Source organism: Euleptes europaea, chromosome 4 (assembly GCF_029931775.1).
Source record: "Euleptes europaea isolate rEulEur1 chromosome 4, rEulEur1.hap1, whole genome shotgun sequence".
NCBI lineage: Eukaryota > Metazoa > Chordata > Lepidosauria > Squamata > Sphaerodactylidae > Euleptes > Euleptes europaea.
Genome location: NC_079315.1, coordinates 40,026,797 through 40,044,932, shown reverse-complemented (window position 1 = coordinate 40,044,932; position 18,136 = coordinate 40,026,797). Strand labels below are relative to the sequence as shown.

Sequence of the window (18,136 nt, the reverse complement as noted above, 5' to 3'; positions counted from 1 at the left end):
TGACATTGTGCTTGTCTTTTGCAAGCCTAGAAACCATTGGCGTCCTGCTTGCAAAATGTAAAAATTAGACTGAAACAGACTATACTGAGAATAATTTTAAAAACTGAACTATTTTTAAAGAAAAAACACAAAGAACATGTGACTTTAAGTAAAGAAGCACAAGTTGTTAGCAGATTTCTCAAAACGCCATTATGAAGTAGCCTGCAATAAATAGAAGATTCTTGCTGTGGTGGCTTGATGTAAAGAGATGTACCAACATTTCATTCAGTCAGAACAACATTGGGAAAATGTTTACATGATCCAGGGTTATTTTGAAAATTCTTACACAATCCATGGCCTCCACTTGTATCATCAGTAAAATTGTCAATGTTCTCCTCCACCCCAACTCGCTCCTCAATTCAAGTTGTGTATCTGTCAACTTCAAAGGACAGTATATGACGAAACACACACAAAACAGGCTGTAGAGATGTTAGAACTATGCTATTGCCATATGTAGCTGACTTTCTGATGGGCATAATTCAATGACAAGTGATCAATCTACTAGCTATCTTTGAAGTATGCTATTTTCAGAAAACCACCTGCCAGACTTTTCTAAATACAGTTTGAGGTGAAACAATATATACCTAAGAAAATGTGTTTGAAAGCTTCATAGCAAATTGTTTTTCTTCCTACATTAATTCAAACTACCTTTAACAGAATATTCAAATGAGAAATCAGATCAAAACAACCAAGCTCAAATGAAGAGAAATTAGTTGCACTTAAGTCCCACGACAATCAACATAACTTAGTGACAAACAATGATTTCATTAATAAACCTAGATCTTGAAAGATGTACTATATAGTATTTTTGTCATATGACCACTGCAATTAAGGTTGGGAAAGCAGGATAGATTCATGACAATGGTATTTTTGTCATGACAAAGCATGACAGATTCATGTGAACCAACACTTTGAAAATTGAGGAAATACAGGTTGTATATCAAAATCACTGACCAAACAAAAGTATTTAGTTTTAATTTCACATACTATACAGTTTATTTTCATACAACACGTCCTTATTTTATTCTGGGACATGCAACACCTTCCAGTGACTTCCTTTAGGCCACTTTCTATCACCAAGCCAATTTATGCAATCATCCGCAATATGCAAACAGTCAAACATTACCGGATTACCTCTAAAATATACATGTCCGTTCTATGACTGCTTCTACAGTCTGATTTGATAGATACTTAATGTAAAATGCTTATGTAAAGAAAAATGTAAAAGCTGTATCTACTTCGTTTCAAAAATAGCTGAATTAAATTATTGAAGTAATTACGCAGTTGTCATAATAGCTCCATAGGTGTTGCTGGATTTGGACTTTAAATACAATTTGGAAGTTTCCACATGTAAACAAATTTTAAATGCTTATCTATGCTGCAGAGAAAAAACATACTTGATATTAGGAGAAGGACCAACCGGAAAACATCAATAAGGCCATTAAATATTGGCTGTTTGCACAAAAGATCCATAATATCCAAATATTTTATAAGATCATTCCCTCCCTAACCCAGTTTTTTATAGTAGTTATATTTTTTTCTTCTTAACACTATTAAGCAGCAGGTACAAGACTGTCAAAGATAGGACATTTTGGAGGACTTTGATTCATAGGGTCGCCATGAGTCGGAAGTGACTTGGCGGCACTTGACACACACAAGTGGCAATCTTTGTGAATAAAGAAGCAAATGTACAAAATTTATTCTAAAATTTGCATTCACTTATACCAATAATGCCAGAGTGCCAGTGTTTCAATAGTAAAACGTTGTTTTGTAATTCACACCAGAAACTTCCCTAATATTTTGGTGTGCCTTTAAAGCAAGTTAGCCTCTCAGAGGTACATGACGCTCCTATAAATAAGACAATGAGCATGCACTGATATACATGTAAGCAGCTCAATTTAAAACTTGCACGCATCCCCATATATATATATCCCATTATTAATTAAATGTTTGAAAGCATTTCCTTAAAAAACAAAGGCCTTTAGAATCAACAGTCAACATATTAACATAGATCAACAACCTACCTTGATCCTGCACGTAGTATGCCAGAAACAAATCAAGCTCCTTGACTGATACTGTTATGTGGTGGGGCTGGACGCAAAGTGCTGGATTTGTGCAATGGGGGGATTTCATGAGCCGTTCTCCATCTGTACTTTCCAACGGGATACCTTTGAAAAGGATCACCATGACTAGATCCAGACGCCAGACTTTGTCCGCCTGTCGCAGGCAGTCGATCCTCCTAATCTTACCCTTCTGGTCAGGATTGGACAAAACACAGCATGGGTGCTTCTTCCCAGTAACAGTGAGCACAAAATCCTCCCGATACTCTTGGCGGATATCTTTGCGCAGCTTGGCGAGAAGCCTGGATGCCCACTTCTGTTTAATTTCAGGCTTTTCACTAAGTAGCTCATCTTTGACTGCTCTTTCCTCATCCTTTGACATTCGCTTTTCATGTTTTTTAAAGTACTTGCGTTTTCGAGCCTGAAGGTTGAACCAAGTGTAGGCGATTGCACGGACATGTGGAAGAAGGGCCTCAATGAATGGGTGAAATTCATCCTGTTGGGAAAAAAAGTGAAAAAGACAGCAAGAAGTAAAAAAGCTGTTCCAATTGCACAATCAGGATAACAGCAGCACTTTTAAAAAAATGTACAGTATCTGAAGTAAAAATTAAGGTGAAGAAACTCCATGGACATATCTAAGCAGCTTTTTTCTTAGATCAACAACCGGGAATGCTGCAAAAACATCTCCGCATCTGAGTTCTGGATAACAGATACAGTTTTAATTTGTACAACTACACCCTCCCCACCTCACCTTCTTTTGGCCCTCAACCGAGTTACAACTATATTGGTTCAAAATTAAGAGATATATGGCTTCTAACATTTCCAATTCAGATTTATACACTAGCACATCAAGCAGTACCATGTTTAGAAAGGATGGTGCTATTATTTTAACACATCTGATCAGAAACACTGAAAAAGCAGAACTGGATTGTACAGCTGATTTCTCTTCTCTGCACAAAGCATATATACGTTAAGTTCCCACTTGGAGCATGCACTCAGCAAAAAAATGGTGGTGGCACAAAGAGCATGCGCTACTCAACGTGATCCATTCTCTTATCAATCGCCTGACATTCCAGTGCTGAAACAGTATCATTCCAGCAGTTGTAAGTATAGGAAACAGGATATAGTAAGGAAAAGGAAGTAGAAGACATAGCATACAAGATCCCCACACAAAGCTTTGCACTTTGATTATCCTTGGTCACCCATCTTTTTCTTCTTAACTCTACGAAATGAAATTTGATGTATTTAAAGACAATAAATTATACAAGTATTTCTCCACCAACTCCTCTATACTCCACTGTGGGGTTCAAAACAGTTCATGAGTGTGTGGCAATTATTTGAACGCCCCTAAAAATCTATCTGAGGCATACAATGAAAAGGGACAACTTGGCACAAACTTTGCATTCTTTGTGCTTCAGCACCCTGTGGCAGGGTGACATTAATACTGCATCACTGCTTTGCTGAAATACATGCAATGTATTTACTGTTTCAAAGAGCTCCCCCTATCATATGGCTTTCCAAAGCGCCATACAGATTTATTTAATTTTAGTCTTTATTGTAATGATGGTGCCTAAATAAATAGAAACTAATTTTTGTCTGCATATTAACAATTACATTACTTTGGAGGACAGGATGTTCCCACTTTAGGTTGAATCCTATAGACATGTTCACATTTTGGAGTAACTTTTGCCACATATGTAATGCATATTTTAAAATGTCACTTTTGTATACTAATTGGTATACATTATAACAGCCTGAACGCTAATCACTTCCATAGTTAGGTTCTGAGAGAAAACCGGGTGTGGGGAGGTTGTTCCTCTCCCTCCCCCCACATAAGTGTGTGTCTTCTAACAGAATTCAATTTCTGTTCTTGAACTATATTAAGCAGCTATTTATTTCATTCAGTAATGAAGCTCACTCAAACTGCAATTCTTGAGTCCTTCTAAAAAGAATAATAGCATTACAATTATGCCAATTGATTGTGTTTTTTCAAGCAGACAAAATAAATATATTTTATTAAAAAACAGATAACTCAAACAAGTCTCACTGATTCCAAATAAACATTATAACAGTGATATAAATTAGAGAACATGATTAAATATCCAGCTTCACCATTATTTAAATTGTTTGAATGAAACTCTGGTTTTTAAGCCAAGAAAACAGTATTAAACAAATAAATCTAGCTCATGCGAAACTTTACTGCGCATGCTATATTCTGCATCTTTACATTTAAGGAAAACATAAGTTTTCAGAGTTTCTTCTGCAAAATTACTGCAGTTCAATTAGTGAATTACTTCTCTTCCATAAGGAGGAAAAAATGTAAACCCAGACTGAACAGAGCATGAAAGGATTATAATACGAAGAGCAGCAAAATGGCAAAGTAGTATTAATTAAAGCGGCCAGTGTTTTCCAGCACAGCTCTGTACATTTCTATCACTCTGAGGGCTCATAAACTAAATCATTGAAAGAGTTAAACCACAATCTGCTCTTTGTGTGGGAAGGCTGCACCGTTCAGAGAAACCACAGCCCACGATAAGACTTCCCTATCTCAATACACTCTGGTGCCATTTTTTCTTAACTACTAGAGTTTATTTTCCCCTCTCAAAGATTGATCTGCATAGAACCTCCATCAAAGAAAAATTAAAGTATATAAGTAAAAGTATAGAATTGAAGATGGTGTGAGGAAGAAATGTATCCAATACAGTTTAAAAATTATTGCCCTAAATATCATTCTAAACACTGTAACAATGGAATGCCCTACTGTATCTATAAGCTACAAGTTCTAATATTTTGGATTTTAACAAGAAAATTATAATGTTTTGGATTTTTAATGTTACTCTTTGACAACACACTTTTTATGACGTAAAGCATAAACTTAAGCACACTCACACAGAAGTAAGCCTTGCCACATTCAATGGAACTTACTCCCTAGTAAACACGCTTAGTATTGAAGCAATGCAACTTATTCTGTATATTAAACTGTGGGAAATGGACTGCTAAAATGAAGGGTACACAAACAGCTTTAGAAGCTTTATCACCAGAGCAGTAGCAATAGGAAAAAATGTGTACTTTCAGGAAAATTATAATGCATTAAAGCAGAATTGCATATTCTAATTTAAAGTGGTATTGCAGGATAAATTGGTAATCTTCAAAATGTGTCTGGAGATTTTTTAAATATAACATCTCAAATCATATTCTAAACAGAGATCAAACGCATGCACCCTCTTCAAAACAGGTTGAACGGCCATCTATGAAATCTGATCTGTTGTAACTAATACTGGTAGATACAATACAGGCAAATAAATTGCATGTAGCACTTACTCAGGTGAATCATAACTGCACTTTGCAACAAACATTTATGGAGATAAGTTTTTCAAATGTTGTAACAAATGGCTATTCCATACACACTAACAATTTGTATTATTGCTTTTTCTTCTTTAAGTGTGAATATAAAAATACCTCTATATTTACAGTATAGTTTTGATAGGTATATACGGTATAGTTTTGATACGTAGGCCAAGTTCTCTCTTCATAGTAGCAACATTAAAAAGTATTTCCACCCCACCCCTTTTACTGTCTTCTGAGCCTTCCCATAATCTATTTTCTAGTAAATTTAGGAGACAATCCTTTCCCTCCCTGCTAAATAGTACTATTTTACACCAACCACTTCATTGGTGTTTTCTATTTTACACAAAAAACGCCGGGAAGAAAAAATACTGTGGAATTTTTATGGTTCCTGTGCTACTAATATGAAAACTGCAAGAACCTGAGAGCACTAAAAGAATAGCAGTACATAATACACCATATTTGTACAACATGGAAGAGGGAAGCATTATAGTGCTAGTCTTGTAATCTGTCTTAACAGGTATATGTTTCATTGGTACAGACTGCCTTTTAGCAACTGAAACAGATTCTCTGCCCCACTGATTTCAATATAGTTTACTTTCAAGGGAGTGTGCTTGGGATCTCAACCTTATATCTACAGTAGCAATTGCAACTTCCAGCTACAGCTTTAAAGCAGAAAAATAATTATGCATACCAATTACTTTTTCAGCAGCTGGTTTTATTCAGCCAATAATACTTTCAATTCTAGTATTTTCTAAGATTTCTGAGCACAAATATTTTGGCATCGCCTGTCTTTACAACAAACCTCAAACCCTGTGCAAGTGGGAAAAGTAGGGCAGGTTTTCAACATAATTTTTGACTACATATAATGACTGTATATAATATTCAATGACATGCCTATTTGTCTTCAAAATAAAATAACTCGTAGATACAAAACTCTTGAACACAAAAAAATCATTTCAAAGATTTAGAAGACACTTCTTAGACCTGTTCAAGCTGCGCTATACGAACACTTTACTACTAAGGGTGCTTTTGAAATTACTGTATACCAATTACCTGTATACAAAAGTAGCATTTTAAAATATGCATATGACAAATAAAGAACTGATAGGACTCTTCTGTGGAATCTGTGAAAATTGTGCATGAAAATTGTGCATGAAAGAAACCATAAAGCTAGGAAATAGGAACAGCCTATTCCTTATAAAAGCGCCTTACTTTTAAAATTCAATGCAAACTCTAATATATTCAGAATCAGCACAAAGCACCAAATAATGAGGTAAAGACAGCAATAAGGTATCTGCAAGTAAGTTGCACTGAAACCAGTAAGCGAACATTTTCAGAACCAAGTGGAGATTTCCTGAACTATCAAATTTTGTCCACAGCAGAGAACCCAAGTGAGAATTTTAAACGATACATTATGTCTGTATCTACACCAATAAGCCCATATACATATCTACATGCAAAGGTGCTGACTTTTAAAGTGTATCAGATATCTTATACCACCTATTTCCACCTGTTTTGCACCAATGAAGTTCACATTAACTTGATGAAATTATCCCTGTTAATGCCAAGCAAAATATAAACAATAAAAACGTGTCAGCCAAAAAAGCTGCAGGACTGTATCCAATCACTGAATAAACCTTATCACTGTTTTAATCTTCATTCATAATTTTGTGAATGCTTCAGTCCTTCAGAACCACAAAGGTTTCTAACTGTCAAATGAAATCTTAATTATTCTGACTGTTATCACAAATATACCTCAAACAACATACTTCATTCTACACCTATTAGAAATACCAAGGCAGAAGAAAGAGCTACAAACTGCATGCTCCTAACACTTTGGAAGAATCAGAACTGTCCCAGAGATTCATTTATAACTCACTGCCAGGAATATACTTTGTCAATGGTACTAATGTTAAATGCTATACATACGTACACACCTCATATAGCACTTCCTATGCTACAATTTATACTGGATCTCAAACTATATTCTATTTCCTTTATTTATTCAAACAATTGTGTCCCACCAATAACCCCAAAAGGCTCACCATATGGTAAAACTGTAAATATCTTATCTGCAGAACCATATTCTATTAAGCAATTTTTATACATCCTGAATGTTCTTCAAAGTAATCAATTAATGTTCTATTTACAAAATTACTCCTTTTTTATGTCCAAAGATATACAAATGTCTGTAGGCCCAATGTCTGCAGGCAAGTTTGCTTCTGACCTTGGGTGCTGACTTTAGAAAGTTAGGAGCACCATACCTACGCAGGAAAAGTGTGTTGGAATACCCAAACAAGAAATATCCTACTGTTCAGCCACCTTTCCTCAAACCAACCTCATATTATGATTAATTCAGCATGGGATGGTATTATGTTACCGCAGTCGTTGCTTAATTAAAAAGAAAGGAACACTTTCCCTTTCTAGCCCTTCTAAGTAGACACTGAGCCAGTTAAATAGAAGCGCTGAAAAGACAGCAGGAACCATTTTATCAATATGCTTTCAACCTGCTTTTTAAGTATAGCCGTTTCTAATGTTTAATCCCCGTGCGTCCCCCGTCAGACCTGTTTTAACAATGTGCGTATTATCGGCAGCATTTTAAAAGACTAAACCCCCCCCCAAAAAAAAAAACATCCTGCAACTAGCGAGCAGATTTCTACAAAATCACATGCAACGATTGCAAGCACAGCCCGAACGCTAAAACCCAACGTCCTTTTGAACAGTCCCACCAATTCCGGCCCATCAGCAACCCGATAGCAAGTTTGGAAGAAAAAGGCGGCTGTACCTGAGTGAGACAGATGGGAGAATACATCATGACTTCGCTCCGAGAACGCACTTCTGCGGGGAGAAAAGTATCAAAAGGGCAACGATTTCATCTGTTCATTTTACAGGCACCGGAGGCTAACGAAAAGATGCAGCCAGCCGGGAGCGACCTCCGCTTCGGACCGCCACAACTTCGCAACAAAACCCCCCCAGTCCTCCTTAAATAGCCCAAGATTCAAGTTCACTCCGAGCGCTAGATTTCCCGGGGTGAAATCCAATCTACACTTTTAACCCTCTTGTTCTCGGAGGCTCGGTCTTGCTGCTGCAGTCGCTGCTAGTGGGTTGGGAAAGGGGGGGTGGAGGAATTGGAGGGCGCTGGAATGCAATGTAGGGAGTTAAGGGGGAGAGAGAGGGGGGGGGAAAACCCGAGACTTTTTCCTCCCTCGCGTTGCCTTTCTTGCTCCCCTCGATCTGCAAAGTGCTTTTGAAGAAAGCGGCGAGCGGGACGAGACACCGCGGTACTGTCAACCGCTTTGCCAAAGTTCAAGGCTGCAGCAGCGGAGCAGGAAAATCCCGGCGTGTGATGGCAGGCGAAACTTTGCAAGGCTAGCGCGCCCGCGAGGGAGGGCGCGCGCGCGTCCCCCAAGGCTGCAAAACGCTTCGCAGCAGCGCGCAATCGCCGGGCTCCTCTCGCAGCAGCAGCCTGTGCCTCTCTCTCTCTCTCGGTCTCTCCACCCCCTTTCCCTGTGGATGTTCAGAGCCTGCTTCCCAAACGCCCACTGTAATAAAAATGATCTCTTGAAAATTCAAAGCGATCAATCTCTTTCCCTCCCTTCCTCCCTTCCCCCCTCCTTTATGCACTCCCTTCTGCAAACCTGGAAGTTCAAGGGGGGAATTGGCGGGTGAGGTATTGTGTGTGTGTGCGCGCACAGACCGTGATTTTCTCCCCCCCCCCCTTAAGTTCTCTTCCCCAAATCAGACTTCAGGATTCTGGTTTATTATTTAATTACACAATCATCGCTTATTACACTCCTCCTCCGGCCGCTGCTGCAAACACATTCCTTCTCTCCCCCCTCCCCTCTTCTCTCTTTATTAATCATCATCTGGTATAGTACAAGACCTCGGCTGTACGTTTTGCAAACATGCCTGTTTTTTGCACACGCGCACACACACACACACCCAGCTTCTCCACTAGTTAACCGTTAGGGGACTGAACTGGATCTAGATTGCTATTCAGTATGAGGTCACGAGTGTTGTGGCACAAGTTCTCCAAGAGCGGGAAAAGGGGGAACCACCCTGCGTTGCTCCTTTTCAAAGTACAGTACAAAACCCCCTCGCGGAACGAGGGTAGGGGAAGTGGGCCGAGAAGAACCTGAGAGGAAGGCAACAACCCACTTTGTAGACCCCGAATCTGGCAGACGCTACAAAGCGGGAAACTTTTGTCAGTTCGCTGCTAATTAGCCAACTCACAATGAGGCGGGGAGAGAGGCAGGCGGGGAGGGGGCTTTGCATACATTTGCAATGTCTGCAAACCCCGCTCTCCTGTCGCCTGCATGTGGAGCACTGAAAATGGGGCCGGGCCTCTTACAAGACTGTGTGTGCGTGAGAGGGGCGCTTCCCTCGCGGGGAGGCTCTTACACGTGGCCCCCATCCCTTGCCCGGCAGTGGAGAGCTCGCTCGTACGCGTGTAGGGCTCCCGGTGAGGCTGTTGGGTCCCTCCCAGGCGGGCTTTCCCTTTTATCCTGCAGGAGAAAAACTCAGGGAAGCGGCCGGCGGCGGCAGGGGGGGGGGGGAGAGTGAAAGAAAAAACCCCGCAGTAGCAACACACTAGCAGTCTGCTTTCAATCTCGCCAGCCAGCTCGTGCCAGGAAGGAGTGCGCGCGCGCGACTTTCTTTTTTTTAAAGGAAGGAGTTCGCGCGCGCGCTTGTTTTAAAGACTTCAGGAATGCAGCGAAGTAAAAACGCACCCAGCCCCCCTCCCCCCCCAGTACCCACCAACAACAACTCCTGTTCTCACGGTGCAGGAAAAAATATTATTATTTTTGTTGAGAATATCTCTACACGCGCCCAGTCTCCAAAGCCTTCAAAAGAGGTTGCAAAGGAGGGGGAGCAAAACCGTGCGCGCCCGTCTGAGAAGGGTGCCAACTGGCCATCCTTTTGCAACGTCTTCCTCTTTGCACCAGGACATTGCGGCAGCTTGGGGGGGGGGGGGGGCGCCGGTTCCCAGACCAACCCCCGCGCTCCAAACTTTGCCCGGAGGGACCCACGTGCTGCAGCGCGAGCACCAACAGAGGCCCTGGGAGCGCGCGGGCAGGGTCGCTTCCCAGCTTTGCGGTTTGCCTGCCGCAGGTCAACTTTTGGACGCCTCCTTAGATCCCCCTTCCTTCCCCACAAGCTGTCCTGGAGGGGCCAGTGACTTTTTCCCTTTCCGAAGTGGGGTTTATTCACGTCAGGCGTCTCGCAACGGCATATTAAGAGAATCAGGCAGGTTCAAGTCAACCATGAAATGGTCACTTTTTAACCCCGTCCTGTCCTCATTAGGGAAATACTCAAACACAGCCCGATCTCAAAAGGGGCTCTTAATGAGGGGAGCTTGCCAAGTCGACCAGCTGCAATTCCCATAAATTTACAAGCCAGAGCAAGGGGGAGGAAGTGAAGGAGGGGGCGTACACAAAGCAGGTAATGTCAAGCAAATAGCTGGGTTCAACATATTAACCCTTCAGAGTTCACCCACTTCAAGGTGCACTTCCAAACTGTATAACCATGGTTTAAATTGCATATTTTCTGCCTGTTAAGAAGCATTTTACAAGTGATAAAAACACATTAGCATAAGCCAGAGAGTTAGGCTATATTTCAGGATCAACCGCACACAACTCTTTTTTTAACCATTGCCAGAAAATGCCTCGCATGTATCTTTTTCTAGGCATTTGGATAAAAATTGACAATTCTAGTTTTAAAGACTGGAATTTTCCTGTGAATAAGCATTCTATGAATTCTTAGATTCTCCTCAGCACAAATTTACTAATGCCCTTGAGCACACTTCTTTCAGCACTGGACTCTTGCGTAGGGCATTATTACAGGCCTCATTGTGAGACTAATATTAACCCCTTCCACGCTGTTTAACAAAATCCTTCCAGCCATTTACTATAGAAGTGTTGCTTCTGGGAGTTGCCCATATTTTAAAACTCTTAGCATAATTATCAGAATCCTTATTACTGCTGGAAATATACCTTTTTCACCATTTACACTAAGAGCAATCAAGTAAGACATGCTTATCAGCACTAAAGCCAAAGGGAGAGGAAGAAAGAAGGAGAACAAGTTCAGGGCTAAAGCCAGTATTACCTTGGGTCATTAAAAAAGGCATATGTGTACAAAGACAGCTTTTAAAAAATCAAAACCTTCACACATCTGCATTTAATCTGATGTATGATAAATTAATGCCTGCAGGAAGAAGAAAATAAATGAGGGTTGGTGTAGTGCAGTGGCTAAACAACATTCTGGTATACACTTCTGAAATCACAAGATGCTCAGAATGCTGCTGCACAAGCTCACAGATGCCGGTTTTTCCTTGTTCACGAACTCTCAACCAACTGCTGTCAGCATTAGCCTTCCATGTCTGAATGGGGATAACGCTACTGAACTAGTTTATTGTGTTAGTGTAAGAATTTCTGAGAATGTCTATGGAGTGCTATAAATGGTCTAAAAATAAATGCTAAGTACTAGTTATTCTTAAATTATCTCTTTGGTTGTGTTGGTAGATGGCAGATCATATCGATGACCAAGGGTAACCATGTACCACTTGTGATAAAGACATGGCATATTATGCACAATCATTATACAGTCTCCCTCAAAGTTTATGTGTGTGTAAAATACAATCAAGTCACAGCTGACTTACGGCAATCCAGTAGGGTTTTCAAGGCAAGAGGCTAACCAGAGGTGGTTTGCCAGTTTGCCATTGCCTTCCCCTGCATAATGACCCTGGTATTCCTTGGTAGTCTCCCATCCAAGTACTAACCAGGGCTGATCCTGCTTAGCTTCTGAGATCTGATGAGATCAAGCTGGCCTGGGCCATCCAGGCCAGGATTCCAAGTTTATGCACAATCAGATAAAAGAAGAAAAAATTGTTGAGCGCTGTTCCTCTTTCACTGGTGTTTGATTCTGACGTCTTTTCTTTAGTGGCAATGTGAGACCTAGGGCACAAATTAGTCACCACTGTGGTGCTTTTAAAGATGGCCTTTTATGTTGACTGATCCCTAACCTACCACATGGATCTCCATATTGTGAGTCTTCACACACTCACCTAATGGTCACCAGGAATGTGGGGCTTGGATATTCACTGTTTCACATTCAGTTTTCACGTTGTAAGTAGTTCTATAGGCTAGGAAGGGATGAGAAAATGCCATTTTCAGTGGCATTTCCAATTCAGTTATAGCATGTTCCCAGCCCTAAGAAAGGATCAAAACTAGCTGTGTAGCCAGTGCAATGTTTTATATTAATGTAGGTGCAATGTGACCCTTACCTGGACAGCCCAGGCTAGCGTGATCTTGTCAGATCTCAGAAGCTAAGCAGGGTCAGCCCTGGTTAGTACTTGGATGGGAGACCACTAAGGAAGTCCAGGGTCACGATGCAGGCAGGCAATGACAAACCACCTCTGAACGTCTGTTGACTTGAAAACCCTACAGGGTCACCATAAGATGACTGCAACTTGACAGCACCTTCCACAACCACCACCAGTATAATGTGACTGATGCAAAGTAGTTGGAATCATAAGAAAAGGCAAGCTGACACTGCATCCGGACAAGATAGGTGTGGTGCTGGTCAGGAAGGCTGACACTGTGGAGCTGACGGACCTACCTCTTTTAGATGAAGGGGAGTTACAGAGCAGGTTAAAAGCTTAATGTGGATCCCCTGCCCCATTACAATTAGTTCAACAGTGTTAATTCTTGTTACTGCTAACAGCTGTTCTAGTACACTGCTCAAAGGAGTTACCATGATGGTATGATGCTGGTTTTAATAACAGTAAAATAATGGGCAGAGTCATTTAGGGGAGCATATTTTCTTGCACATGCGCACACACATGCAAACACATGCTCACATTTTCAATAATAGAAAATAAAGAAGACAATAGAGCCCACTGGTGCTGGGGGAGGGAATGAAAAGCATGCCATGGCTCTGTCCTTAGGTGCCCTACAGACACAAGGCCCATCCTGGCCTGGCCTTTCACTCATTGACACACAAACAACCTAGCACTGCTAGCTTAATAAATACCTCAGTAACTACATGCTTTTCCAGGAACAAGATTCAAAGCCAAGAGTAACCAAACCCATGCCATAAAGACATCCTTTGAAAGGGAGTGGAAATTGTTTTGTGATTCATCTAAATAAATGCCCATCTTTAATAATCCAAGCATAATAACTGCATGCTGACAACATCCACCAACTCTAGGAAGTTTCTCCTGAGGACATTAAAGCACTGTAATTACTTAAAGAGAATACAGAAGTATAAACAGATAATAATGCACACATGCCAAAGCCAAATGTCCACTTGAAATATATTTTACTATAAACTGTCTCTGGCAGAATTTACACTTGGTAGATTTTGTGTGAGAAATAATGCTTCAAAAGAAACATGAAAAAAGCTAGACCTCAGGAAAACAAAAAATGTTTCTTTGTTCAGAGAGGCCATATGCACACTTGTAATGTCTATGCTGAAACTAATTTAACAACTGTCAATGAATTCATTTTTTATATACATTTGTTTATGCATATGTGTATGTTGTTGGTTTCCAGGCATGATTTCATTTTATACCCACTGCACTGATGCCTGCAGTAAATGTTTGATTCACAGTGACATAACTTAGAAACTTGTAGTTCAAAGTCTGCAATCTAAGGTAAACTTTAATTGTAGATGCTGTGTATGCGAAACTAGCCCTCAGTGTTAGATAGGGATTGCTCTCGTTTTTGTACATAAATAGTATTTTTGAAATATATACTCTCATCCCAAGCATTGGAAGACACAGAATACGCAATGGAAAGAACCCAACAAAAAGCCTGCCATGCCAGCACCACAGTGGAACTCTTCCACTCTTCCAGAGGCTTTCTACGGATTAGACATTTATGTACCATCCAAAATTTGTTTGCATTTAACGAGATCTCATCTAAAGACATTCCTACAACAAAAGTGACCCATTTTACATAGCACATATGCCCCCTTTGTATCTATTTGTCTATACATCAAAGAATACGTGCTTACTTGCTATTCATTAACACTCCCCATATCCTAATATATCTTTTTTTGTATTTTGTGGGGGCACAATTTAATTAAGAAAATACATTAATATTATTACTGCTGACATGCACACAGTTATTAAAAGCATAGCATGCAAATTTGTCTGGCTAGATTTCATGCACATGTACAGTCTGAAACTCACCAAGCAAGCAGCACTGATTTCAGTGCAACACAGGAGGTTAGCCAGCTCAACTGTATGATTAATGAAAAACTAGAAACCCCGAAAGGCCAGACGAGTGACACATCCCCCCCCCAGCAATTCTCCATAGATGACGATTCAGTGTTTCGTTCTGTAGAACTCAGAAACAAATGATTATTCTTTCTGCCTTAGTGCAGAACTTTGCATACACATTCCAAAGTACTTGGGCAATTATATTTCCAAGAGGACAGTGACAGTCTAAAGGGAAAGGCCTGCATCTAGATTTCTGATGATATGGGAGTTTAAATAACGCCCATTGTGTGAGACAGCTCTAGTTTAGTTAGAACAGCACTGTTTTATGCCTCTAAAGCCAAGAGGATATGTCTAATCTTACCTTGTCCTATTGCATAAAGATGGGAGGGTTTTCCTCCACACTTCACTTCAATACATGCGGCAAATTCTAAGCTTCTTCCAGTAAACTATTATACCGGTATGCCATTCACATGTATGATACCTTTTGAAAAAATCTTGGTATATCCCTTCACAACTTTTATTTATGTTCTAAAAGCTTTCTCTGTTAAATAATCTTTCTGACTTTTAACAGTTTCATATACAAATAATGTCCGTCAGCCTATTTTTTAGTATGCCTAAATATACAAATATGCGCAGAAAGTAAAGTGTGCTTAAGTACATTTAGAAATGTTTTGAGTTTTACTTTCCTACATTTCAGTAAAAAGACAATAATAAATCTAAAGCGCAAATACAGAAAACATTCCTTGGGAAATCCTGTTGAACTGTAAAATAAAAGTGGAGTTCTATACTGTACTACTGATCCTTTGGGGGGGATTCCCTTATGCTTGTATGTGCTACTGTACTCACACTCACTTGTTCAACAAAAAGGTCTTGAAGGAAAATGTTATTTAGGTTGAACTCATAAAATAAATGGAATTGTTAAGTTTTCTACATGTACATCAGACACAAGATGCCGATGTTTCTATTTCTATATTTTAAAAACTGAGCAAAGCTGTATTCCTACTTAGAATTATACAGTTATAAATAATTGCTATTCTCTCCTCTAAAATACTTTTTTTAGACAGTGAAGAAATGTGCATACAATGCAGGCATATTTCGCAGTGCTCAGCTTCATAAACGTCTAGGGTGCACACATATCTTTCTCACAGTGTGTGTGTGTTTGACCTCTGTCCACATATGGTTTGATGGTGTCTCTAATAACCAAGCTTTCTCCATTTTGCAGACCAGAAAATGCAAACATCAGACCTCAAATGTAATACTGTAAACCACATCGTCTTATGTTACACATCTTTGAAGTCGTCACCCTGACTGCATAAAGGTCACGTTCATTCAGCCCTCACTCTCACCAAATACAGCAAAGGCTACACAAAAACACAAATGTATTAATCCAAAACCACTTGAAGAATCAATCCCAGCTGCTGACAGTTTATAGAGTTTTTTCTTTAAAATGCAGGATTTACAAAAAATAAAGGTAGTTTCGAATCGTAGTTCAAAAGTTTACTTTTATGCCTGTGATTAAGTTTAATGGGATCAGGATCATTTCCAAGAAAGAGTTAATCGTCTGGGTTTTGGCGCCTTTTCTCTGCCAGCTACTGTACTGAAAGGGGGGGGGAGGCTTGGTGATCTTGTCTGTCCCGTCTCAAGTTCAATGGCAGCCCTTTCCTGCTGCAGGAGGCGGCGGCGATGGCCATGTTCGCAGCCCTAATAATAATTCAGATCACGCCACATCGGCATCTTGTGTCAAAGTCGAACTGGCTTCCCCGCCCCCTTCAGCCCCAGAGCTGCCAAGTCCCCGCACACTCCGCATTCAACCACAGTTTAATGGATGGGACATTGTGCGCTAAAATGCGGCCCAGACAGACACCCAGGCGAAGAGGGGACAAGTGGGGAGAGGAGACGCATACATCTATCCGGGGAACAGGGACGAAAGCCCGGAAAGAAACTGTATCATCTCCCAGCAAAATAGGAAAGACTGGGAGGAAGGGAAGTGGAAACAATAAGCCAGCCACAAAATGCGCAAGCAGCTCTAGAGAGCGAGAGAGAAGAGGGATGCAAAATAAACACTCCATCCTTTAGTATAGCGTGGCAAACATTGTCAGAGAGGTCCTGGCAGAGATTAGCTAGGCGTAGAGAACAAAGCACAACATTTCCCCAAAACTGCAAGAAACCATTCCAAGTTTTCACGGACTGAGAAAACACGCCCAAGTTATCAGAACAATCGCTAACAACAGCTGAGCAGAAAGAGCGAGAGACCCATCGGCAGCAGCCGCGCGCAGGGCAGGGCGGAAAAACAAAGCCAGAGGTGCAAACGAATCAGCCAGCCTTTTATATTGACCTTGTCCAGCGTTTCACTGATAGCTGCCAGACAGAGAGAAAGGGGGAGGGGGAGGGAAGCAGGAAATGCACCAAGTTCAGCACTTTTGGACGCACACTCCGTCAACTGTTTCCTGGCAATAAAAATGCGACCCACATATCAAAGCTGCCAAAAGAACCGAAAAACAAAATAGAAACAATCCACCATTTGTAGCTCATCCTGTAACATCTGAAATGATAGCATCAACAGGGGGCACAGGCGGCATCCACTTTGTAAACCAAAGACACAAACTGGAGGGGGGAGAAAACAACCAACAAGCAAGTTTAAGAAAGAAAGAAAGAAAGAAAGAAAGAAAGAAAGAAAGAAAGAAAGAAAGAAAGAAAGAAAGAAAGAAAGAAAGAAAGAAAGAAAGAAAGAAAGAAAGAAAGAAACCCGGATCGTTTTCAGTGCCACATACCATTGTACTGTATTGCATTAAAATCTATGGGATCCTGAATTCTGTAACACAATACGGGACCGTTGGCTTCACATTTCTGTTACCAAATTTATTGCTTTTCTCAAGGACGCCTTTTGGGTTTTGTTTTTTAATTTCCAAGAGTAACCCTTCTGTCTTTTTTTACGTATAGATGTTTATATATACAAATGAAGAACGGGGGAAAAAAATTTTTTTGCTCAGGCTGGGTTTTTTTTTAAGGCAAAGAGAAAAAAAAATCTTGGCTAGAGGACGTTGGGGCGAGAGTAGCAAAGACCCCCCCCCCCAAAAAAAGTCTGCAGGCAGGCAGTGAGCGGCCCCCGCCTCCTCCTCCTCCTCCTCTCTTTTCCAATCTTCCTTCCTCTTTGAGTTGCGAGGCTGCAGAGTAGGTTGTGGCTGACTTGAACGCGGTCCAGGAAAGGCTGAGCCCTTTTTTTTCTCCTCTCTCTCTCTCGAGCGGGGCTGGTCTCTCTGAACGTGTGTGCTGCCGCTGTTGCTGCTGCTGCTGCCTCTTCCTCCCTTCCTTTCCTTTCCCCCCCCCCCCTCCCGAGCCTGGTTCTGCAGAATGAGCTGGCGAGGCAGGCGCTGAACTGTGCACTTGGCCTCTTTCCACCCCGCTCCGATTGGCCCGGGCCGCGGCGGCTTCCCTTCCCCACCACCCACTCCAGCTGCCTTTGCAT

At 40.9% G+C, this 18,136-nt stretch overlaps 1 protein-coding gene across 13 annotated transcripts in view; it reads right to left on the bottom strand.

Moving 5' to 3' along the window:
- Positions 1-18,136, bottom strand: part of NFIB (nuclear factor I B) — a 435,226-nt gene that overhangs the window by 298,830 nt on the left and 118,260 nt on the right. For 6 of the 13 annotated variants that reach the window (XM_056847865.1, XM_056847871.1, XM_056847866.1 and 3 more), the window contains exon 2: positions 2,064-2,595. In XM_056847865.1, coding sequence (XP_056703843.1) covers positions 2,064-2,595 — 532 coding nt within the window. Of the gene's footprint in view, positions 1-2,063; positions 2,596-2,958; positions 3,017-8,232; positions 8,346-17,441; positions 17,520-18,136 lie in introns of those variants that run through there. The other 7 variants (XM_056847877.1, XM_056847867.1, XM_056847869.1 and 4 more) reach the window with 3 other exon arrangements.